We start from the raw sequence: 27,055 nt of genomic DNA on the forward strand, positions 1-27,055 counted from the left end.
AAGGAGGGGGAGAAAGAAAATAAAAGGACCTGCGGTTCCCCCGTCAAGTTAAAGTGAGCAGCGAGAGAGAGGGAGAGAGAGAGACCGACCCACCGCCTGTAAAGCGTGAGGAGGGGAGAGGAGGAGAGGAAGGTCGCTGTTTGGGAGCCGACAGAGCCTCCTGTCCGCATGGATCGAGGTGCAGCTCAGCCCGGCAGCCGCCAGCCCTCAGCCCCGCACCGACCGCAGCACTGAACCGGGCCCCCGGCACAGCACAGCACAGCACAGCCCGGCACAGCCCGGTACAGCACAGCACAGCCCGGCACAGCCCGGTACAGCACAGCCCGGCACAGCACAGCCCGGCACAGCCCGGCACAGCACAGCCCGGTACAGCACAGCCTGGCACAGCACAGCCCGACACAGCACAGCCCGGTACAGCCCGGCACAGCCTGGCACAGCACAGCCCGGCACAGCACAGCCCGGTACAGCACAGCCCGGCACAGCCTGGCACAGCACAGCCCGGCACAGCACAGCCCGGTACAGCACAGCCCGGCACAGCCTGGCACAGCACAGCCCGGCACAGCACAGCCCGGTACAGCACAGCCCGGTACAGCCCAGTACAGCACAGCCTGGCACAGCCCAGCACAGCCCGGCACAGCCCAGCACAGCCCAGCCCAGCACAGCCCGGCACAGCCCAGCACAGCCCGGCACAGCCCAGCACAGCCCAGTACAGCACAGCACAGCACAGCCGCTGCCCCGGGTGTCCCGGTGTGAGGGACTCGGCTCCTGTTTAAGCACAAACACAGCCGGAGATGCCGCCGCTCCGCGCGGTGTGGGCTGTGGCCGGAGCCGCCCTCTGCTGTGCGCTTATCTTTCTTATCCATTCACACTTCTTGAAAGAAGGTAATTCGTTTTCTTCTTTATTTTTTAACAAACGCTTTATTGTCGTTGTTGTTATTTGCCGTCTGTTTTTCGCTGTTTGGGGGTGTTTTTGTCTGTTTGTTTGTGTTTACAATTCTGTGGCAAAAGGGCAGCGGTGAGTGCGAGTGTTTTCGGAGATGTGTACGAGAGAGAGAGAGAGAGAGAGAGCGTGAGAACCAAACCAGGTTCAGTGGCGATTTAGACCGGTCCGCGGGGTTATCTTTCTCTTAAAACTGGAACATAACGTGGCCACAAATGGTCAGTCCCCCCCGTCCCCCCCGGTCACAGAGGTGCCCCCTCTCCTCTCGGGGGGGGGGGGGGGGGAGGGGCTCTCTGAAACCCCCTCTCAAAACCTATGCCACATTTTGGAACTGGACACGACCGCTCTCGTATGGTGTCGACCACCTGAGACCAGGAGCTGAGGGATTCACTAAAGGAGCGAGTCCGCACCAAAATAATGTGTCTGTGTCTCTCTCATCAGTGTTAGGAGTAGGAATGTGGGAAAGCCCATTGAGACAGAGAGAGAGAGACAGACAGACAGACAGACAGACAGACAGAGAGAGAGAGACAGACAGAGAGAGAGAGACAGACAGACAGAGAGATGGGCAGAGCCTCAGGTTCTTCATCTCAGAGCCGTGGGTGAGTTTGTGGGGTAGAGAGTGGTCCTGGTTTCGGCAGAGGGCGGTGTGGCTCCACACAGAGGGCACAGCAGCCTGAGCTCAGTGGGTTAAATGCTGCTTTTATGAAAGGAATCTCCTCCACTACTCCCTCCATCCGGCTTTGAACTTTCGTTTTTACTCTCAGGCGTTTCTAGTGGGAACCAAACCACTAAACTGCTGTGCCACCCATCCGGGGCTGTGCTTTTTAGAAGTTGCGGGTTCAATCGAACCACAGTAGATTTTCCATGTTCTCCCTTAATTTTTTTGTTCAGGTGTTGGATCAGTCACAGCGAGTGGCAAAACGCGTTGAAAATGTAGATTTCGGCTGATCGGAATAATAGTCAAAATGATGTAAAAGTTGGTTTGATTGCAGTTAATGTTTGTGTCCAATCCACCCTTCAAACTCTTCCTTTGAGCAAATGCAAACTACAGGATGACAGACAACCATCGGGATACCGATTCTTTATGACCAATGTTGATCATAACATTTTGCTGTAATAACTCCATCAGGCTAGTATTTATTAGGGAACAGCTAAGTGTTTTTAGTTGGTCACTTTTGGTACATTTTAAGGGCGTGAAATCGACTTTTGAGGCAAATCATCTAACTTTAGATACTGACCAGTTGTTAAGACATATTTGGTGCCAGTCAACGTAGTCATTCAGATACTCCTGACAAAGTACAGTACTGCAAAGAAACATGTCATTGCTTCATTCTAAAATAAAATTCAAAATTTGTTTAGAAAAATTGCGATATGCTCAGCTTTATGGTGTATTTGTTTACTTAATGGTAGAGCACTTTAACAACATTAATAATAATTTAATCCTTGCAACAGCGCACCTTACCAAGTCGTCGAGATGTCTCAAAAGTGCTTCGCAGGATATACTATAAAGTGGTTTTGAACAAGTACTGAAACTGTTCCATTTGCACGTTATAATGCATTTATTTGAAGGTCTGTGTGTAAAATATAAATATTTCTTGAAGATTGTTGCTATCCTCAAGGGGTGGGGGGCGGCCCGGGGGGGTAAGTCAGGTCACCTTGGAGCTGAGGTGGCTCCAAAGGTGACGTCTTGGCAATGAAATATAGGAATCGAGTCAACCCTGTGTAATCCGGTTCCTGAGCAAGGTGGATCCGCAGTGCTCCAGAACACCACGCTGACAGACTAGCCGGCCACACAGGCTTGTCGGGATGACTCGGAGGGGCAAGTCATTCACTTGGAACAGTGATTCTTCTCATTTAACTCCCGTTGCGATTAACTCTGCAAGCCAAAGTTATAATGGGTACTTGCATTTTTTCGGGGTGACCCTATCTAGACAAGCAATGGGAAGCTTGCCGAACAGTGCTTTCAACAATGTAATTTTAGCTGGGTAACCTCCATCAATAGCCCAATACCCCCTCTATAGTCCCCAAGCATTGGCTCTTGCCAACCTGCAATTGAAATTCGCCAGAATTAGGTGCATCCCTCCAGGGAGAGAGTGCACGCATTCCATTGCAGACATAGGGAAATTTGATTGTGTTGGTGAACATATGTTGAACTCTCAGTCTGCTTTGAATTCTCTTAAGCATGGTGATGGGTGTCCACATGTGTCAGACGCCCAGCTGACCAAAATCACAGGTGGTTGCCATAAGCAGCAGGTAGAGAGCTCACAGATTTCTGAGGACCCAGCTCTTGTATGTCACAATGCAAAACCTGCTGAGTGATGGTAGGCAGCAAATTTACAATAGTGACAGGTATTACTGAATTAAAAATGGCATTTGATTCTTGTCACTTACTCATTTATTTCAGCAGCAAACAATTCTATGTCAATCTAATATTTATTGTTTGAATGAGAACAATTTCAATCAGTACTGAACTGCAATGTTCTTGAGCAGTCTGATGAAATGAGAAACTAAAAGGATGGATGTGTGGGACGTTTTTTAAAAAAAAACAGAAAAGTATTTATGAAGTTCAAATGATTGTGAGCGTGTGAATATGTTTAGAGATGCTACAATAAATAAAAGTAAGGTGATATTTTGTGCTTGGAAGCCTGTGCTGTCTTTTAGTACCACAGAGAATCAGATTACTGAACAGCACATTATTTGAAGAGCATGCCTGTTTATAGATCTGCAGTTTGATTTCTTCCAGTTAAGTATTCAATTTTTGTCATAAACCAAATTCTAATCACATCTGTTCTGTTGAATTAAGAGAAATGATTCTTTGGGAGAAAATAGGAGAAATGTTCTATTAGGAGCCTACAGATGTTTCAGCTCGGAAAACAAAGTAGTCATTGGTTGTAGACTAAGTGTGTTTGTACTGATCTGATCGCTTGGAACACAGTTGATTATTGAATAGACCCGTCATTGAATTTTTTATGGCAGACAGTAAATTGTAAGAGTGTGTGTGTATGCATGTATATTTGAGTTTGTGTGTGTTTGTATATAAATGTGTGTTTGTGTTTCTATGTACCTATCACGGACCTAGTTCATTTATTCAAGGCATTGAACTGCCGGACTGCTCGCAATAAGAGACATTCCTCTGCAGCACCATCCTTAAATCAAGACTTCTTTCACTTCATTACGTCTCATCTAACATGCTCCATTTTTTTAAAAACTGTGGTGCTCTTGCATCTTAACACTGTCTCAGATCATCATTTTTCATTTATTGCAAATACTGTATTCGGTTATTTTAATAAGATCAATTTTAACTTGTTTTTACCCCTGTCACATTATGCCTGCAGCTATTGCAACAATTATCTAACTGCTAAGTCCGCTCAAATATTTCTGTCTTCAACAAGCACGGTATCAGACAGTGTATCTGTGTTTTACTGTCTCCAATAAATCTACTAATATGTTCAACTGAAGCCAATCTCTCATATGTTTTGAATTTAGGTCTTCCATCCTAACAGAATTTTCTGAAATTGATAACTCATTGATAAAGTATTGCATTTCAAATGTAGTGAAATGTTTCACTGTTGATCCCTGATTTTTTTTTATGTCTAAGTAATAATCATTTCACTCAAGGAAGGAAATGTCATATTTTTGGGGATGATGTTTATCTTATTCATTGGACTATTTGAAAAAAATAAGTTCAGTTTGGACGAAAATCTATTCATTTTAGAAAAAAATCTACTTTTTTAAGCTACAGAAGCAGTGCAAACTGCTGGCCACTATCATAAAATCGCACTATTCCAGTAAATATGTTTTTCTATTTATGCTCATTTCGGGGCAGTTTGCAATAATTATCAGCTTTGGCAGAGAAAATAGCAATGCTCCTCCACTTCCCCCACTCAAATGAAGATGCAAATGTAATACTTATCTATCAATTTTAATCTGTCTTCAAGCTATCTGATTATTCATAGGTTTGTTTTCTATCATCGATGTGCGCCTGTGCTTGTTTGACCAGATGGATATAGTCCATTCATCCATCCATTTAAGATATCTATTATCTGTCTTTCTATTGGTTTGAATATCTATCACTATGTACATCTATGTCATCCACGTATCCATTTGTGGTTGACTGAGTATCTATTTGTCTTCCTGAATGTCTGAGTCATTTTATCGTGCTGTTACGACTTGTCCATTTTTCGGTCAGTCACCTTCACTGTTCATTCACTATATTTATCTTCCTAAACTTGCAGTACATAAAGAGTAAATGTACATAAAATACTAATCTCTCCTGCTTGTTAAAATTGCAAAATAAGGTTACTGTCTACTTAAACTATGCCCTTGCATCTCACACATTCTTTGCTTTGTCTTCCGAATAATAATATTATTATTGACTTTGAATTCTGATCTATATTTGATACTTTACTATTTACTTTAGGCTAATATGGTCAAAAATATATTCCAGGTGGTCAGTGATAAATGTACATATTGGTATTTTAACCAGCATTAATAAATTGGCAACCATGTTGCACAGTATTTAGCCAGTTCAGACTGTCCCACCCAAAAAACCTTTGGCATAAGGAAATATCTATAAACTTTGCCTTGGATAACTGCATTTATTCCTTCCTTACTGCCTCCGCAAAGACAATTCAGCCCTTGGTAGACCCTGCATACATAGTACTTATTTTGTGAATTTCAAAAGGTTGAAATTCACAAGATTCAAATCTATAACTTTCTGGTCCCAAGTCCTGTGCTAAACAGACTGAGCTTCCTAGGATAATATTGAATTGTGAGGATTTAAACGTGGACTTCATTTTGTTGAAGCTTAATTTTTTTTAGCTTTACGAATACACAGCGTTGGAGATTGTTACAAATGAATATTTTGACAGGAAAAGAATGAATAAGAAACATTTAATGAATAGTATTAAAGCAAAATGAATTTCTCAGTGTAGTCAGCACTTAAGGGATTAAAGATCTGCTAACAACAAGTGAAATATACCATTGGCAGCTCTGTGAATAATAGTAGTCTCTTTTAGTAATGCCCTAGGGAAGTATGGTACCTCTGGTCGTGTACATTGGAATTTTTTTGTGTAACGAAAAGAGGGTTGTATATTCAAGTTGTAGCCTTTGTGATGCAGATATTCATAAAGGATTTAAAGAAGAGATTGGAAAAAAATCTTCACACAGTGAGTGGGTGAAATGTGGAATTCTCTGACAAAAGCCATTTTTGAAGCTTACCGTCTCAAAAAGGGAATTGGATAGGTGCTTAAAAGCAGAAGAGAGGAGTTAGACTGGGTATCTGAAGTGGAGAAAACCCTCTGGCACATACTTGTTCCAGCCATCAAGTACACTTCTATGTAAAAGACATGCTTACTGATGTCTGTCCTGAAACTGCTCTTCGTATTCAAAGGCAGTGGGAGTGGGATCACACGGTGAAGAAAATGTGAAATGGACTGCATGTGTAATGTAACAGAACCATTCAAAATAGAAGTGCTTCTTAAGATCTTTATTCCCTATAACCACTATAATCTTCAAACTAGCACATGCTTAAGTTGCCACTTTAGCAAGTCTCAGATTCTGGCACGGTAAAGCAAAAACAAAATGGGGTCATTTCTGGCCTCACAAGACACTCCGCTCATTGTTGAGAGTAGCCCTGCAAAAATCTGCAGTGTAATCTTTCTGGTTGAAGGCGAGAGTGTGCTTGATGGGAGGCAATTGTATGGGAACTAATGAAACAAAATGTATTTTCTGGTCAAAGTGCAGGGTGCAATCACTGGCCTCAGGGGTAATCCCTCCCTAACCTCCACCCTCACCCCCTGCCAGTAATAACTTAATGCCTGCTTTGTCCATATTTTTGGTTGATGTGAAGAATATCATGTATTGTAATTTCCCTCCATTGAGACAATGGTCAGAAAGTGGGACACGTTTCGTTGATTTCAACATGTGTGTTGTGTCTTTGAGGCTGTTGAAGGATAGCTAATATAGCAGGTTTAGACTTGCCATCTGGTTTTGAATTGTATTCTCAGTAAACCGACAATTACTCAGTGACTGAATATCCTTGTGGGGAAGGGGGACGTGGGGGTTGGCAGGGTAGCAGGTAACCCAGGTGACGTGCTTGGCAATGTCGAAATCGAGGCAGCCCTCTGTGGCGGTCTCTGTCGCTCAGTTCCTGAGCGTCTTGTAGGACCTTGATGGTACAAATAGATGCAATGTTTGCCTTTTTAAAAAAAAGTGACTGAATCCCTGGGTCATGACCTAAAACTGGCTTGAAGGAAGCTCTTGAGCGTCTTTCCCGAGCACTGTGTTTAATTGTATGTAAATATTCTCTTGTTAGTATCTCAGCTGATCATTTATTGTCAAAGTTTAAACTACCCAGCTCATGAAACATCAGCCTCCCTTAACTGCTATTAAGAGAGAGAGACCAATTGTGGGATTACTGAACCGGGTAGAATAAACGTTAAGCTTTTGTGTTGTTAAGTCATAGTTGTAGCATTAAAATGCCACACCCATTATGATTCAGAATCAACTAATGCAATTCATATAATTCTTATTGGTTCGGTTGAAATCAGGAACTATTTTTCCTGCGAGCTGTACATTGTTCTCTCAATGTACATGGAATTTTCATGCAATAGGTTTAAAGAAATGCTCCAAACATGACTGAAAGTTTTCTGGCACCTCATCTGTTTTGGCTTATTTTTCTGTTTGATTCACTTGATATCCTGTCACTTCCATTCTTGCTCGCAGAGTTGCATCTCTTCATTCCATTTTACTCCCCTCTTCTCCTTTTTGCCTGATATTCAGTCATCAGGCTGAGACATCTGTGGTCAGTTAAATGGTAAGCCTTAAACAGTAGAAAAGTAGGAAAACAATCCACATTTGTTCTTGCATGAGTGGGAAAAAAACTGTTGAGATACCCCTTTTCATTTCTTGTATTCGGGGGAAGCTTAAGAATAGGTGACATGCAGTGTGCAGTTTTCCACGCTCAATTTTTTTTCTGTAATGTTGAGATGCAAGACATCGTGCAGCTAATCCTCAGAGCAGACTCTCAATCTCTCTCTCTCTCTTTGCATTCAGTGTTTACAATAAGAGAATTGAGCTGTGATCCAAAGAGAGTTTTGTGATTTGGTAATTACACTTCTATGCTTGTCTGATCACCACACAAAAAGGTTTCCAAATGCGTAAGCACTGCATACTGAATAGTCGGAGTACAGTCAAAAACATTTTATTGTAGGATGAAAGATCCTGGTAGTTAAATATTGTGTTTTTTTAAACTTAGAAGCAGAGGTTAAATTTTATATTTACACCGGAAGGATTTTAGTTCTGAAATGAACAAGCTCAGTTCAGCCTTGTTGACAATGGGAGGAATGCCATATAAAAGAAGAAATAAGGAAGGATGTAATTAACTTATCAATACAACTATCAGCCTGTTAATGTTTCAAAGGTCAAAACTGTTTCAATTGAACCTTTGTAGCATTCCAAACTTACATGGAAACATTGCAAACATTCACACCATGTTATTTCAGTTTGTTTTAGTTGGTTAAGTTTTAAATAGCGCATTAAAGTTACAAAGCCCTATTTCATTTATAAATCATGGTTCGAAATTGATTTTAAAAAAAGTTGTCTGGCAGTTTATTTAAAAAAAGCTTCAGCAAAAATGCTGGATTTCTTGATTTATACAACATGGCTTGATAATTAAAACAGTAAAAATCGCTAAAGGCCTTCTTAATGTGCAAGTGCAGACAAAGGAAGAGTTGCTTGGTTGAACTTTCTATAGAAAATGCAATATTGATATTGTATGCATCTTGTGCACTTTTGAAAATAAATAAGTTCAGCAATGGCTTAGTGAGGAAATGAACGGGCAAACAACGTACTGGAATGGTGACTTTTAATGTTTGATATTCCAGCTGATTAATGTTCTTTAGATTATTGCCACTGCAGATGTTACTCAAATGTTGTCTTGTATGGAAAGGAGGGAAGAGGGATTATTTTACTCAGAAACATCTTGCTGGCCTTATGTTCCTTTAACATTTCTCAGAGGATCTAATTTATAATTACGGTTGCAATGCCCTGATGTGAATTTCCTTCCTCTTAGGACAGAGGTGGGAGTTTGTACTCCAGAACCTGACCTGAGCAAATCAATTAAATTCCACACACAAGGCTGGAACATTTCCACTTGCTACAGAAAACTTGCTTTGCAGCATTGGAAAACAAAGCAAACTCTCATCAGTATGTTCATTGTTTCATCTCACTCCTCCCCCACTGCATTTATATGCAATTACTGCTTCCCCACTAATGAAGGTGGAATTTATGTATTCTACAAAACACCCTCTCTAGTTAATCTTATATTTTTGAGGGCAAATGAGAAGTTAATTCAGATGAATTTAAGCGATCCCAAACTCAAGGGCTGAGTACATTTAAATACCATCTCTGCTTTGCCCCCACACACCATTAATTACGCTAGGCCAAGTTTCTGTAATTATTCTGCAAATGCAAATTTCCTGCACTAGTATAAATGGGGTATTGCACTCAACAAGCTGAGCCAGCTTCATGTTTTTTGCCAAAAGCACACTGGTACTGCCATCTGCATTGATTCTGGTGCTAATTAAGTTACCAGTTTAGCTAACGCAGAAAGGAGATTTTTAAACAAAGCTGTCCCATTGCATTCATCTCTTTGGCTGCACATGTCTTAAACTCTGAATATTTCAGGCTGTGTAAGCTACATTTTGTACATGTGTAAAATTTTATTCATTGCACAGGGATACAAAGTCAAGAGGTTGCCAACAGTATAAAGACAATTCAATTGTCTAACTTTTGCATTAATCTCTGGACTGCTCTTGATCTGGCAAATTGACAGCACGTAAACAGGAACAGTTCTCTGGAGGAGCACAGAGGCTTGTTTGGCACAGCAGAGATACCACACAAAATGGCATATGCCCTGCAGGAGACATTTTGTGCACATGCAGCCACAACCTGACAGTGATGAAGGAGATTACTCCTATCTTCTTTAGTTTGTTTTTTTGCCGTAATACCTACTCACTCTCATTACAAAAAGGGAATAACATTTTTGAAAAGCTTGATATTGACAGACAGCCACTGATCAAAAAAAATGATCTTTTCTTGCTGCGACGCATGCTGAACAAATGCCAGCCCATTGAGGCCTAGTGATGATCTAATCATGCCAGAAGAGGCCTTCATTCCCTGTTGCCAGGTAATGATGTCATTAAAGCTTCCTCTTTGAGTTTGTTGTGTTTGTTACAGCTGTTATAGGAAGGGCAATGTAGCCCCTGGCAACCGGGGGAATGAAAACAGGGTTTGGACAGATCAGTTTTTCAATTGCCCCACAGCCAAACTGGATTTGCCCACAGGCTTAATACACTTGTTCTAGCGAACTCTGATATAAAGTCCTTAATGTTTCAGTATCATTTGTAGCTGCGTAGTGATTTTCATTACGAGAGTGAGATCCGGTAAGATTAAATCCTGCTTTTCTCAAACAAACAGAATTAGTCTGATGGAACATTCCTTCTGCATTTTCAAATGTCAATAAATAGAGCCTTACTAGAAATACAAACAAATCTGGGAAATCCTTTATGGGTTTGTTCCATTTTATCTCACCCAGAATGTCTGACAAATGAAATGCTAATTCCTTGTGTTGCTTCCCATGCCTCCAATTGGCAAGAAGGTAATTGAAAAATGCTGCTTCACTATTTGTCTTTTAAAACACTTTTCTTTTTACAAAAAAAATTGATTACTGAATCCATGATGGTTTGTGGGACACTGCTGTGAGCAATTGGCTTCCACATTTTGCCCACAAAATACAGTTAATGCACTTTACAATGTATTCTGTGAAGTACTTTGAAACGTCTCAACGAAGTGATAAGGCGCTATACCAATGCAAAATTTTTTATTATTACTACCTGAGGTTCATTTAAGGGAGATTTATTAGACCGAGGTAGGTTTTAGATGGTGCCCACTGTCGTCATGATCTATACAAAGTGCACCAAGATTAGGTTGGATGAAGCAGCCTTTGTGTTCTTATCCTTCAGATTATTAACCCTACTATTTTCAAGTTCACCTACAAATACAGTAAATCCTGTGAAATGCTTTTGAGACCTTTAATGTCGTGATATGGCACTATATCAAATGCAATGTGCATTATTACAGGAATGAACTTCTTTAAAAATAGTGAGTGTTATGCTCTGGTGTCAGTCATTCTTTCCAAAGTAACGTTTTGCAAACATTATAAGAAACAAGACCCCTAAGGCATTTGATGTACCTGTCCGTCCTGGCCATTGCAATACAAAGTTACAGCATGCTGAATTGCTTTCACTAAGAGATACCATTGAAGTTATGTCCCATTACTCTTCCTGTTTTGCCTATACAATCAACACTGAGAACGACAGTCAAGCAAAACTGCTTGAGATTTTAGCTTTCGATAAAAATATTGTGGGGGAAAAAAACTATTTTCCCATTGTGCTGGAAGAGAGTGTCAGATAAAGAAGATGTGAGCAATTTTAGTAGCAGGAAGCAAGAGAATAAATCTCAGGTGAAGGGCACGCGAGAGGTCTTGGAAAAATGGGGTATAAATCGACCTGGGTCTTTATGTAGCATGTCAAAGCATTCAGAATTTGGCAAATTGTTGAATTTTGTCTTAACTTTGAAGGGGGTTTTCTGTGGTTCTTAAAAGAAAACTTACAGAAAACTGGCTTCAAAATTAAGGCTGCATTCAAAGAATGATCAAATTGAAGTTGCTCTGAAACATCACATTAATAGAATAAATCTAGATCCCAGTGGAACTTTAACCCTGAAATTGGCTCGGGAATCACAAGAAGGGTGCTATATAAATTTAAGTTGTTGTTGTTGTTGTTGAAAGGGAAATCTGAGAGATGGAGGGGATAGAATTTTGGAGAGTTGGCTGAGTGTGAGTGGAAAAAGTGGTCTAAATAAAAGGTCTTGGTGGCCCGAGAATCACTTTAGACTCCAAGAGCACCTAATATTGGCAGAGCTAGATGCCGAACTGGGGAGAGCGGGGAGGTGAACGGCAGCACGATCAAAGAAGAATGTCTTCAGTTGTGATCTGAAGACAGGGAAGTGGGATGCAAGATAAGGGGATTGAGGCAGAGAGTTCTATAGTTTTGGGGTTTAGTGGCTGAGAACGCGACAGGTGATGGTGGAGGGGAGCCAGCTGAATGAATGTGGCTTAGAGTGGGGAGGCATGAGGTCAGAAAGGTAGGGAAGTGATTTGTATAAAGGGCTGAGTACCTTGAAATTGATCAATTCTGTAATAGGGAGTCAGTGGAGCCTGGCAAGGGCAGGGTGATAGGGCTACAGAGGTTGGTGTGGGAGAGGATCCCGGAGTTTTGAATTGACTAATTATGACTTATTACTAATTATGAATGATGTAACTGGGGAGACCGGTGATGAAGGCATTGGAATAATACAGTGTAATGTGGGCAATTTGACGAATGAACCTTTATACTAAAATCAGGATGCTCTTGGTGTCCTATTGAAGAAAACATGAGTTACTGTGTGGGTTACTAGCTAACTGTTGAAATAGGTTGCAACTGACTCCAAGTGCTCTTCAGTTTTTGTACTCGGGTGCTTCAATGCTGCTTTTATGTTTGAATTTCATACAGTCATTGATTCTGGAATTGGTTGATACAGAATCATTAAATAATGAGCGTGCACAAATGCAATGTGATTGGGTATGGGAAGAAAATACCTGTGGTAGAATATTTTTTCTGGGGAAAGAAATGTGATGAAGTGTAATCAGTGTCTGAGGCAGGGGATCAGTCCTGTTATATCCAATACATTCTGGAAATAATAATTTGTGTACCAGCAATCATTTCAGTGATATCCATGTCAAAAATGTTTACTTTTGAAGCTTTCCTAGTTTCTTTTCTTTCTGTTTTTGAAGAAATTTAGTTTTACATCTCAGGCACACATTGAGTGTCACAACCCTCAAGAGGGAAGCTGCTTGAAAGCTCACTCCTCTTTGATCCCGGAGAAACTAATCCTGCTGATGCAACCGCACTATCCCACCATCTCGCCTATATAAAGACTGAATTGAGACATTCACAGACATCAGCGGAATAATCATTCTAAAGGAGCACTACATCTTGGTGGCAATGCTTGCAAAGGAGGGGAGGTGTGATTCTGAGCCTGTTTCTTGTCTTTGCTCTCAGAATCTTTCCAGCGCTCCTCGCATAGATTTTGTAGATCTATCCTTCTCCAATGCGCTTGCATTTGTAGATTGATCTGTCTCCAATGCCTTTCCTCTCAGTTCCACCTTGACGGTTCTGTCCATTCCTGGTTTAATTCTCACCTACCCCAAAGTCTCCACTTTGTATCTGCCAAAGGCTTCTCCTCGTGTTCCTCAGGGCTCTATCCTCAGTCCTCTCCTCTTTAATATCTACCTACTGTTGCTCGGTGATGTCATCTGCAGGCATGGGATTAACTTCCATTTGTATGTAGATGACACCCAACTCTATCCCACTACCTCCACCCTTGATTCCAAGTCTACTGCTGTTCTGACGATTGCCAGTCAAACATCAAAACTTGGATGAGAGTTAACTTTTGCTAATTCAATTTTGACAAAACCAACAGGCCCTCCTTGGCTCCCATCAGTGCTTTCTCACCTCAGGCACTGATCTACATAGATGCACTCAGGCACATTGATCTACATAGATGCACACTCCGCCTCATGGAGCTACGATGGGATTTCTTTGTCTTGTTTGAGTCTCAACTGTCCTTTAAGCCCCACATTTGTGTCATGACCAATTCGCTTTCATCCACCTTCGCAACATTGCCCGCCTCAACCACTGCCTCTCCCCTCGGGCCACTAAGACCTTTATCCATACTTTTATCATGTCCAAGCTAGACAGCAGCAACTCTCTGCATGCCAGACTTACCAATTCTTCCTCCCACAAGCTGCAGATCATCCAGAACTCTAGCTCATGTCCTCTTCCGCACTAGGGAGAGCCTATCTCCCCTTGCTCAGATGATTGAGTTCAAGATCCTTGTCCTCACTTTTAAAGCACTCCATTGCCTTGCCCAACTCTACCTCTGCAACCTTCTAAAATTCTACCAACCTCCCCATTCGCTCCGCTGGCCTGATTCATGTCCCTGCCCTGGCTGCCCTACCATCAGTGGTCAGGCTTTCAACTTTTTTGCCCATTCCCAGACTCCCTCTGCCTTACTCTTAAATTGCCTCCTTAAGTCCCTTCTCAAGACTTTCCTCTTGGACCGTGCCTTCAGTCATGTTTCCCTCACACCGCTTAACCCCACCCTCTTGCCTAATCCAACCCCCAGCTTGGGTACAAATCCTCTACTGTCCAGTGCATTGTGACATTCTCACTACAGGAAAGGCGCTATTATAAAAGCAATTTGTTGTTGTTGTTCATTGTCCCCCAAGGCCTATATTACCCCAGACCTCATTGGCTTTGGCATTCCTTCATATTGTCTGTTTTCCGCACTCTACATCTGTATTAGAATCCAATATTTACAGTTTCATGGCTCCTTTCACATCAGGAGGACTTACTGGCACTGTGTGGTATTTGTACAATAATAAGCTTGAGATGCTCAGGATGCCTAAATCTAATGGTTGTATAGGAAGCTCAGCCTCTGGGTAAAAATAACTGTTGCTCTCAGCAGGTGGCACTAAGCACTAAAATGTTTACAGTAAACCCTTTAATACATCTCACTGAAGTACAGTGGAATTTTATGGTTTAGAATTCTTTGAAGCCCATGATCTCACCTTGGGGCTAACAAAAAATTGTAAAACACCACGATTTGGCTCTTGTGGTTTCTGGTATCAAATAAACCCTGTGAGTACTTTGTGGCATAATTTGCAGGTGCATTCAACCAGGATCAAATGTATACAGGTGGCTGTAGGTAGGTAAATTGTGTACAAAATGACAGAACCAGTATTTAATTATTTCTATTAATTAATTACAGAATTGAATAGTACCTAATATTAAAGATGCCTCAGTACTCCATTCAACAATAATTTTGTTTCCTCAAAATAAGTCCTGTGCCTTCCTGTCCTCCTTCTCCTCTAAATGGTGACTCAAAATATTGGAATCAGTATTTCAGAAAAATAACATCAGCCAAATGTGCCTGACACCATCGCATTGTATGAACCAGGCTCGCTGTTATAGGCATTAATTGGGATGTAACCAAAAGGGATGTAACCTGATCTTAAACTGAGCCAAGGAAATGAGTGTCATCTTAAACCTGCACGATTCAAGAAGCCTAGTTTTAAGATTAAGGCACTGTCTGAAAGGATGGTGGAAACAGATTCAGTAACAACTTTCAAAAGGGAATTAGATAGGTACTTGAAAAGGAAACATTTGCAGGGGTGTGGGGAAAGACTGGGGGAGTAGGATTGATTGGGTAACTCTTCCAAAGAGCACGATGGGCCAAATGACCTCCTTTTGTGCTGTAGTATTCTATGATTCTCTTCTTTAACATCTTTATCAGTTGTGTATCTGTGCTGCTTGTCTTTGTTGCCTCAACTGTAGTTCTTGTGTGAGCTTATGAACATAATGACAATGATTGTTAACTATGGATTCAGCACATTGTTGAATTTGAACAGGGAACATGCAACAAAATGCAAGTCAGAGGACTTTTTAAGGAGGTTTGTCATGTTTGGAGAGGTCAGTGAAAGAACACAAGCAGTAAGAATAGAATTCTAGTAAGGACTAAATCAGCAGATCACAATTAAACCTGAATTCGTTAGCTATAAGGAAGATCTATAGAAAGTTCTGTCACAAATTGTCAGCACAGAACAGAGGTTAGCAATGCCTCTCAGAATTTAACTCACTGGTTTTAATTTTAAAGTCCTGTAGCTCAGTGGTTAGAACATTTGCTTTGCAAGTGAGAGACCCGAATTCAATTCCTGCAGGGCGAAACCTCGGGCAAGTTTCCTTACTCCACATGCCTAATAATAATCCCTCCAAAAACAAAACAATAATAAATTGATAATTTTCAATCTACGACTGTCTGTGGGACACTGCTATGCGCAATCGGCTGCCACGTTTCGCCCACAAACATACAGTCAATTCACTTTACAGTATATTCTGTGAAGCGCTTTGAGACATCTAAAAGACATGAAAAGCGCTATATCAAATGCAAGGTTTATTATTAAAGTACAAATACCCCCAAGCCACATTAAAGATCTATCCCATTGTTCCAAATGCTCCATGAAGACAGAGACATGGACAAGTTGTGGTATTTGACCACTAAACAAAAACCTAGCTTCATTGATTCTTATTGCTCTTGCCATAATTCCTCCAAGAAGAAATGTTGTATTTTGAAATACAAAAACAATCATTTAAAGAGCAACATTCAGGTCAGGGTATTGTTTCAAAGTGAGGTAAATAAATGGCTGTAAGGTCTGAAGATGAAGAGCCATAGACTTTGATGCAAGTAAACAGCAGCCTGAACGGGAGAGGAGGGGAAGCTGAGGAGCGGGGCCAGAAGCATAGTGGAAGAGGAACTTGTACATTTGGAGGATGCACACGGAATCTAAATGAGTGGAATAGACGAAAGCAAACTGGATAATCAAAAGAATGCTACAGTAATCGCAAATTCGTGAGGGGAATGGAGTCCAAAGGATTTTTGGTGTAAGATCACAGAAGGCATTTTATAGTCTGTAACCTTCCTAAATCTGCTCTTGACTTACCTTCAAGAGTCAGAAGATGTAGGTAATTGCTAGACACCCAATAAACAGTGAAATATTACAAATGACAACCAATTTTAAGAAAAACTGAGCTGCTTAATTTTCTCAGGAGAAGCACTGAATCTTGGGATCTGAACTGGGGTAAAACTAATTTGGAGTAAAATCAAGAAGTGGGTTTATTGCTATTTTATAACTTGCAACTCTGTGCTTGACCATTGATGGCTGATCTAGGTTGAAAAGAGCTGATGGCCCAAAGTTCATTGCATTTCAGAGCTTATAGCCATCCTGGACCAAAGCTTTCATCCCCTTAATGTGTGCTGGACTGAATTCAATTCCAGGCAGGGCGAAACCTTGGGCAAGTTTCCTTACTCCACACGCCTAATAATAATCCCTCCAAAACCAAAACCAATAATAAATTGGTCATATTCAATCTATGACTGTTTGTGGGACATTGCTGTGCGCAATTGGCTGCTGCGTTCGCCCACAAATATACAGTCAATTCACTTTACAGTGTGTTCTGTGAAGCGCTTTGGGACGTCCTCCCGACGTGAAAAGCGCTATATCAAATGCAAGGATTATTATTATTATTATTAAAACAAACTCAAATTTTAACAGTAGAAGGACAGTGTGCCATTTGATCTTTGAGTATAAAAGGTCCAGTAAATGTATATCAGCAAATTTAAGATGTGCATTGACAGGAAACAGAAAGGAATATTTATCTGTATGTAAATCAATCATAGAATTATACAGTACAGAAGGAGGTTATTCAGCCCATCGTGTCTGTGCCTTGTCTTTGAAAAGAGCTATCCAATTCAAACCCACTCCCCCACTTTCTTCCCATAGCCCTGCAACCTTGTCCTCCCAAAATAATTACCTACATCTCTCTTTAAAGTTGTTATTGAATCAGCTTCCACCACCCTTTCAAGTAATGCATTCCAGATCCGAACAAATCATTGTGTGAAAAAATTTCCCCTCCCCTCTGTTTCTTTTAACATCTATTTTAAATCGGTGTCCTCAGATTACCGACCCACTCGCCAATGGAAATAATTTCTCCTTGTTCATCCTATTGAATCCCCTCATAATTTTGAAAACTTCTATTAAGTGTCCTCTTAACCTTTTCTGCTCCAAGGAGAATAATCCGAGCTTCTCTAGCCTTTCCTGATAACTGAAGTCCCTCATTCCTGGTACCATACTAGTAAATTTCCTTTGTACTCTCTCCAATGCCTTGACATCCTTCCTAAACTGTGGTACCCAGAATTGAACACAGTACTCTCGCTGAAACTTAAGCAGTGTTTTATAAAGGTTCATCATAACTTCCTGACTTTTGCATTCTATGCCCCTATTGATAAAGCCTAGTATCCTGTATGCTTTTTTAACAGCTTTATCTACCTGTCATGCCACCTTCAAAGATTTACTTATGTGAACCCCTAGGTCTCTCTGTTCCTTCTACCATCTTCTACCATCCAGTTTATATTGTCTCTCCTCAATTTTCCTTCCAAAATGCATCGCTTTGCATTTCTGCACATTAAACTTTATCTGCTACGTGTCTGCCCATTTTACTAGTCTGTCTTTGTCCATTTGCAGTCTGCTACTATCCTCCTCACTGTTTACTACTTTTCCTAGCTTAGTATCATCTGCAAACTTGGAAATTGTACTCCCTGTACACAAGTCCAAGTCATTTATATAGATCAAAAACAGCAGTGGTCTCAATACTGACCCATGGGGGACACCACTGCACACCTGCATCCAGTCAGAAAAACAACCATTCACCACCACTTTGCTTTCTGTCTCCCAGCGATTTCTGTATCCATGCTGCCACTGTCCCTTTAGTACCGTGGGCTTGTATTTTGCTTACAAGTCTCTTATGTGACACTTTATAAACACCTTTTGAAAATCCATATAAACTACATCAATTGCACTACTTTCATCCATCCTCTCCATTACTTCTTCAAAAAACTCTTATCAGGCTTGTTAGACATGATTTGCCTTTAACAAATCCATGTTGGCTGTGCTTTATTAACCCATATATTTCTAAGTGAAAATTTATTTTGTCCCGGATTATAGTCTCTAGAAGTTTCTCCAATACTGATGTTAGGCTGACTGGCCTGTAGTTCCCGGGTTTATTCTTCTGCCCCTTTTTGTACAGGGGAGTAACATTTGCAACCCTCCAGTCCTCTGGCACCATTCAGTCCAAGGAGGATTGAAAGATTGTGGCCAGAGCCTCCGTTATTTCCACTCTTACTTCCTTCAGTAACCTAGGGTAGCATCCTGTCCGGACCGGGTGACTTATCTACCTTGAGCACCCACAACCTTTTTAGTACCTCCTCTTGGTTTATTCTTATTTTATCTAATTTCTCTACCCTCTCGTCTGATACTGTGCCATTGGCTGCATCCTCTTTTGTGAAGACAGATGCAAAGCACTCATTCAGTATGTCAGTCGAGAAGATTTCCTCTTTGGTCCTTAATTGACTAACCTTTTATTGTTTAGATGCTTATAAAATACCTTAGGGTTCCTGTTTATGTTACCTGCTAATCTTTTTGACCCTCTTTTTTTGAAAAAGGAAATTTTTCAGTTCTCCTGCGTACTTTCTATATTCTATTTGATTATCTTCTGGACCTGACATTTATCATAGCCTCCTTTTTATTGTTTTATTTTAATTCCAATTTCCTTATTCATCCAGGGAGGTTTGGGTGCCCTACCTTTCCCCTTTGTGGGAATCTATTTCTTCTGTCCCCAAAATATCTCCTCCTTGAAGGGTTCCCAATACGCGTTAGCTGTTTTACTTGCCAATCTTTCTTTCCAGTCCACCTTGGGTGGGTCCCTTTTTAACTCATTGAAGTTAGCCCTCTTCCAGTTGAATATCTTTACCTTTGATTGCTCCTTGTTCCTTTTCATAAATACTCTAGAGCTAATGATGTTGTGATCTGTTGTTGCCCAGATGCTCTCCTACTGAAACCTGCTCCACTTGCCTTACTTCCCCAGAACTAGATCCAGCACTGCTCCTTCCTCATTGGTCTGGAAACATACTGATGCAGAAAGTTATCCTGCAATATTTCAGGATTTCTTCCCCCTTCTTCCCTTTTACATTGTTATTTTTCCAGTCTATGTTAGGAATAATTGAAGTTGCCCATTATCACTACTCTACTGGGATTGCATCTTTCTGAAATCTGCTTGCAGGTTTGCTCAGCCATCTCCTTCCCACTATTTGGTGGTCTACAGTATTCACCTAACAGATTTACAGCTCCTTACCTCTAACCAAATAGATTGTCTTTGGACCCTCTAGCACATTGTCCCTTTCCAGGGCTGTAACCATGTCTTTAATCAATATTGCCACCCCCCACTCCTTTCTCCTTTTTTTCCTTCCCTATCCCTTCTGAATATATTGTCGCCGGGAACTCCCATTCCTGCCCTTGTTTGAGGCAGGTCTCCGTTATTGACACTACATCATTACCCCATGTGGCAACTTGAGCTCTTTATGTATCTTGTTTGTCCTGCGAGGATATTGGTCCCAGCCCTATTCACCTTGTACAGGTACCCCCTGCCCCAGAGCTGGTCCCAATGATCCAGAAACCTGAAGCCCTCCTTTCTGCACTATTTCTCAAATCATGCACTCATGTGTTTGATCCTGCTGTTTTGATACTCACTTGCACGAGGCACTGGGAGTAATCCAGAGATCACCACCTTTGAGGTCCTGCTCTTTAGTTTTTTCTCTAGCTTCTGATACTCTCCCTGTAAGATCTCAGCCCTTTTTTTCCCCCCTACATCATGGACCACGACTTCTGGATGTTCCCCTTCTGATTGTAGAACATTTTGCACCTGTTCCATGATGCCTTCAACCTTGGCACCAGGGAGGCAACATAACATGTGCTAGTCACATCTTTGATTGCCAAAATACTTGTCTACTCTTTTCACCATTGTGTCCCCAATGTCAATTGCATTGACACTCTTCCCTGTGTCCCCTGTGCATCCATTTGCTTTTGACTCCCCTCCCCAGAGGTGTCATCACCCTCACCGGTATTCAGTACAGAGAACCGGTTTGTGAGTGCCACACTCTCAAGAGATTTCTGCACCTCCCATCCCCTCCTCCTACCATTTTGGGTGGTCACACTCTCACTCTCCTTCTGAAACCTCTGGCTGTGGGGTGACCACCTCCTGAAATGTTCAATCCATGAACTCTTCAGCCTCCCGTATGCTATGTAGTGACACAAGCCTCTCCCCAAGCTCAGAAACTCTGAGCTCAAGCTCGAGCAGCCAGGTGCACTTCCTACACACGTATCTCTCTAGGGCATACAAAGCATCCTGGAGTTCTCACATGGCACACATTGTGCATGGAAGCAGTCTCATCTGCCCTGCTATATTCCCAGAAATGTTTTATATTATTTTAATATAACTTATACATATATATGTACATATTTTATAATTATGCACCTCTTTCCCTCTCTGCACCAAATTTCTTAACAGAATTCTCACTCTATTCCATTGCACTCAGTTTCTCCTCTCTCTCTGCTCAAGTGAGGCTCTTGTTAAATCTTCTCCTTTATATAGGACTCAAACAAAGGCACCCAGTTTTGCTTGGTCAGTAGATTTTTTAGTGCCCAACACCTGGCCTATGATTAACTGCTGATTGACTTGTTTGCTGTTTACATGTCATGTTGCCTTCACCTCAAGATAGATTTCCCATTTTTCTGTTGAAAAAAGAGTGCTCTCTTGCTCTCTGGTATCTCATACTGCAGAATTTTTACATTCGTAATCCTATGGCTCTTCGGCTCTAATATACATATATATTTAATTGTCCGCTAATTGAGTATTTAGAAGAATTTACTCAGAATATTTGGATGAAGATATGTAACTTTTTTTCAGCTAAGATTTATTTTTATAAAACTACATTGGTTTGAATGCTTCAAATGGCACACATTTAATCAAATTTGATGTCTTCTTAACATCCTGTGAATTTAACTATTTAAGAGATGTGTTAAAATTCTTGTGATCTTCCAGACTTATAACTAGCCTTTTGTTGAGTATTCAGAAAAACAACTTTTTGTAATGTAATAATTTCATTTTTCAGTGAGACCTGAATGAATTCAATCTATTGGTTAATATTTCTTTCCCTGTCTTGCTGTTTACCTATATTATAATATTATTATAAAATGGTAATACAGAAGCAGCATTAGAAGCTATTACGGGTGCTATTTCAACCAATGTGTCTGGTAGAACATTCCTTGTCCTAATAACCATGTGTGTGTGTGTGTGTATGTGAGAGAGAGAGAGAGAGAGAGAGTTTGTGTATTGATTGACTAGTGAAATGTCCTTGTCCTGTTTACCTCATCATAATCACTCATAATTTTGAACATGTTTGTTGGTTCTCCGCTCCACTTTCCCTGTTCAAATGAACGCAATTGTGTGTTTGAGTCTTAATTTCAATGTAGTGAGCATTCAGGAAGGGGGAAGAACCTTTATCTGATTAGTTATCGGCATTACATCAAATGTATCTGTTGATAGTTTTGTCCAGAAACAGGACGGCGCAGAAAAGACTCTAGGAAATAGAGGAAGGACCTGCAATAATTCAAAATGAAGGGTGAAACAATTAAAATTTATATATGCATCATACCAGGATTCAGCTGCTACAAACATTGGTTATGTTACCAGATACCAGACAGCAAGAGAGATACCAGAAAATCACTGCACAAATGTACTCCGCACAGGGACATCCTATCCTGCATTAACTGAAACTCAGGATCAATGGGCTACACACTGCAGTGCTTGACCGTACTTACGGTCACCTCCCTCTCCCCCAGGTTGTTGAAAGACTCCACCACTGTGAAGTGATCTGGGATGTTGCCCGGTATGAAGGGTGCTATAAAAATGCAAGTTGTTGTACAGTATTTTGTTTTACAATTTAGAGAAAGATTACTGCAATTTCCACACTCTATTTGGCTGCATTATAGCACATTAGAAGATGCTTAGGGCTATAAAGCTACAACATGTGGAAATGCTTTGGTAAAAGACTGTCCAGGAGCTTGAAGTTTTCCTAAACAGTATTTGGAAAATACTTCCGTTGGTATGTTACAAAATATTAATATAATAATATAATGCAGTTCATTTCAATTTAAGTTGTCTCATAATTTAAAACTAGCCGATACCTTCAATCATATGTTAAATTAATTTAATATTTTTGGATTTACTGAGACAGCAGAATTAGATGACAAATGTTTAGCGTTACAAAGGTCATTTTCAAGATAGGTACCAGGAAATGTTTATTTATGAAGAGTCTGGGATACTGGCCTTTTTTTTTTAAAAAAAATGCTTGATACTGTGATGGTAGGACAACAGTTTGGATATTCTGGAGGGATGAGATCAGATGGTTTCAAGGGCATTTTTCATCTGAACCAACAACAACAGCAACAAGATTGCATTTATAGAGCGCCTTCGGGAGGACGTCCCAAGGCGCTGGACAGTTGGTCGTGACCGAGCAGGGGGGAAATGGTCAGGGTGAGGGAAGGGAGGGAGCGAGGAGGGGGTTGAGAGTCAAAAGGGGAACTGAAGGCACAGTTGAAGAGAAAGGTCTTGAGACCGGCCTTGAAGGAGGAAAGGGAGGAAGCAAGTTATGACTTTGTGAATTCATACTTGTATTAAATACTTTTATATTAAAGCAAAAGTAGTGTACATAGAAACTGTTATAGTTAACAAAAAAGTGGATCCAAATACTTATGGTATATTATTGGCATTTATAATGTAAATTGCAGTGTTGAGCCTTATTCTGTGCTTACCCCAGTTTGACTTGATTGTAATAATTAGTATGAAACTTTAAGCTATTTGATAAAGAATTAACTTTCAGCAAATGAAATGGTTCATATGCCACTGGAACAAAAATATATCTTATGAACTAAACAAGACTTATAATATTCTTATCATTTGTGCATTACAATTAACTCATCAATTTTACTCAGGATGGTACATTAATCTAAGTGTAATCTTGGTGCTAAATTTTCAAACATAAATGTCTAAAGACCAAAGTCTAGATCTATTTCAGAAAATTAAATTAACAAATAAAACAAACACATGCAAGTGTTTGCTAATGATATCGATGCTCCATTTTAAAGAAGCTGCAACAGATTTTGTTGCTGAAAATGGGGTGGAAAATTAATACAGTAAGTGTCAAAAAGTAGCATGAAGGTGAGATTATACTGTAAGATAAGTGCCAAAAGAAAGTGACACTGACTATATGTATTTTAACAATGGCTCATTTTTGTATAATGTTCTCCTCCTAAGTGCCTTGGGGCGCAAATCTCTTATGGTTCAAGCAAATACCTTGGCTCTGGTGTCTTTCTTACTATTTTGCCAGGAGGTAACATAGTGAGATGAGCATGGTGAAGCTCATCGGATTCCTCGCCAAACCCCCTGACAACAGGAACTCATCAGAGTGAAGGATTAAACTTATGTCCAACACCCTGTGGTAGCCACACATTGCTATTTTCTGTCCGATTTAAAAAATTGTAAGGAACTTGATTTGGGATGCTGGAATACAAGAGAAGATAAACTTGGAGAGAATCTGAGGGTGATCACAAAGGGATGGATGCATATACATGTGAAGAGCTGACAACATCTTGAGGACTGATTTAAACGTGGATGTCAAAAGGGGGATGGACAACAACTTGGTATAAATTCTGCGCTGAAAATAGGAACAGTCAATTTGACTGCTCTGTTTAGCTATTTTGGCAATATTGAAGCCACATCAGAAAAATTAAATGCGAAGCAATGAAAGCTGGAATTCTGAAAAGAAAATAGGAAGTAGAAATTTGGCAAATCAAATATGAAAGGGAAAGATCATGGACATGATAAAAGTATGGATAAAGGTCTCGGTGGCTCGAGGGGATAGGCCGTGGTGGAGGCGGGAAATGTTGTAGAGGTGGCGGAAAGCTCAACGGGTCAGGACTCGGGTGTAGGGTCAACTATTGTATATGTTTTGAGGGTGACCTTATCAAAACTCTGGTACTTATGTAGGGTCATCCAGTTTCAGTTGGTTAGACTTCAACAGTACTCCAACTCGCACTCTGGGGTCTCAAAGCCTTGACTATCTTCATCCTGCACCTAATAATCTCTGGAATTAGGTATGCAGGGTGTGCTTTCCATTCCAGATACAGATATTTCCATGTGGAGGCAGTATGCATATGTTGAACTCTGAGTCTAGTTTAGATAATAATCCTTACATTTGATATAGTACCTTATTATGTTGCTGCGACGTCTCAAAGCGCTTCACAGAATATACTGTAAAGTCAATTACCTGTATATTTGGCGGATAGTCTTAAGCATGGGTTTTCACTTGTGTCAGACACCTGGCTGACTCGAAAAAAAAGTATAGGGTCATATCTGATTGTTAACCTATTGTTTCTTTCAGATGCAAATTTTTAAGTGATGACTTCATTCCATGTGGACCTGTAGATTTCAATATTTGTTTTTTTTATCCAAGCAGTTTTGTAATGTTTATTGTGACCTGATAAGTTGTGATCAATGGAGATTGTCTGCTTCATTCACTGGAACACTCCTCCATTCTAAATATGTACCTTTCCTGCACATTTTGGATTCTATCATTTGTTAGGTGGTTAGTGGTAGAATTGCAGGGTGCAAAGAATCAGAAAATATTTCTTCACACAGGGTTTTGTAAGACCATACAGTGCACTGCCTCTGATGTTTTTAGATGCAGAATCGATTGGGATTTTTTTTAAAGTAAAATACATGGATCTTTGGAAAGCAAGAGTACAAAGGGATATGGAGAAAAGGCAGGAAGATTAAATTGAAAGTTCTACCATGATCTAATAAAAAGCAGAATATGTTAGATTGGTAAAACGGCCACTTTTGTTTTTTTCCCGCTAACAGTGAATCGTGATTTAATAATAATAATAATAATAATAATCCTTGCATTTGATATAGCGCTTTTCATGTCGGGAGGACGTCCCAAAGCGCTTCACAGAACACACTGTAAAGTGAATTGACTGAATATTTGTGGGCGAACGCGGCAGCCAATTGCGCACAGCAATGTCCCACAAACAGTCGTAGATTGAAAATGACCAATTTATTATTGTTTATTATTATTGGAGGGATTGTTATTAGGATTTATACAGCAGTGAAACAATCAAGGGCCTTCAGTAATGTCATAAGAACAGGAAAGTCTATTAAGTTCAACAGATATGCTTACTTTTGATAATTCTTAAATGCATTTACCTATTTTCTCACCTTATCCTTCATATTCTTCAATCTCCTTTATTTCCAGAAAATAATCGATACTGGGTAACTCTATAATTTGTTTATATTGTTGCTTTCATGGGCTATTGTGGTAACGTGTTCCTCTTATCTTTTGCGTAAACTGTTTTGCTTACTTGACTTTTTTTTCTGTTTCATTCTTACTCCTACCTTCCCAGTTTTTAAATTTGGACTCCCTGGTTCCCGAAACCTTCAGTATATGAAACAATTTGCCTTGTCAGTCAGTGCCCTTCTTCATCTTCAATACACTTTTATCAGGTCACGTCACAAACCACTCCTTTCCAGTGTGTGAAAGCTCAATTTTCTAATTTAGATTCCCAAGACCGTGATATGATCTTGAATCCCCTCTTGTGGGCAATGATATCTTTCTAATATTAAGTAACCAAAGTCCATGGAGCAATCAAGGTAAGGTTAGATTAGCAACATATAACCTCTTTAAATTTGTCATCAATACCTCTGATACTGCCACCACATTTGGCTTTTTATTGCCTCAATATGACCACAATAACCCTTAGCAATCTCTTTCCTGATGAGTATATATTATGACTTGTCATAAATCATGAGAGAAGCTGAGTGATTTATGTTTCTCATCTGAGCCTCTCGGTAGGATTATTGGCTTAAACTCACTGACAATCATCATTGAATATTATTTAGATTAGACAGTGCATAGTGAATTTTTAATCTAAAATACCTTTACTGTTTGTTTCAGTGGCAGATTGCTTTGATGCTGGGTTCACTGTCAATATCTTTGATGTGGGTGTCTTGAAAGTAGTTGCTTCATGGCATAGGATCTCAGAATACGGCTTTATGATCCAGGACCTCACGCTGTTGAAATTTATGATCTGAGACCTCACGGCAAATATTTTTGGGACATAATTAACAGCTTATTCAGGATTCTGTATAACATTCCACTAAGAATCTTATTAATGATCTTAATGATGACAGATGTTTCTCTCAGACCATGCATATTGTCAGAATGTTCAAAAGAAAGCAAATATATTTTCAGTAGAAGGCTAAGGACCTGATGCACTCTTTATGTATATACGTATATTAAGTTCTTAATAGTAAGCCTTGCATTTGATATTGTGCTTACAAACATCAAAGCATCTCAAAGTACTTCACAGGTAATTGCTGTAACGTGTAATGATGCCTATATGTTTATAAATGAATGAGACAGGGAATTTGGGCACAGCAT

The 27,055-nt window shown here is 40.3% G+C and overlaps 1 protein-coding gene across 3 annotated transcripts in view; it reads left to right on the plus strand.

Annotated features, from left to right (window-relative positions):
* The window catches only part of tafa5a (TAFA chemokine like family member 5a), a 344,203-nt gene that overhangs the window by 87,981 nt on the left and 229,167 nt on the right, over positions 1-27,055 (plus strand). The window contains exon 1 of one of the 3 annotated variants that reach the window (XM_007890989.2): positions 790-882. The exons of the other annotated variants lie outside the window; for them this stretch is intronic. Within the exon in view, the coding sequence (XP_007889180.1) occupies positions 792-882 (91 nt within the window). The 5' untranslated portion in view covers positions 790-791. Of the gene's footprint in view, positions 1-789; positions 883-27,055 lie in introns of those variants that run through there. 3 annotated transcript variants of the gene reach the window in all.

This window comes from Callorhinchus milii, unplaced genomic scaffold (genome assembly GCF_018977255.1).
Source record: "Callorhinchus milii isolate IMCB2004 unplaced genomic scaffold, IMCB_Cmil_1.0 Scaffold5, whole genome shotgun sequence".
Taxonomy (NCBI): domain Eukaryota; kingdom Metazoa; phylum Chordata; class Chondrichthyes; order Chimaeriformes; family Callorhinchidae; genus Callorhinchus; species Callorhinchus milii.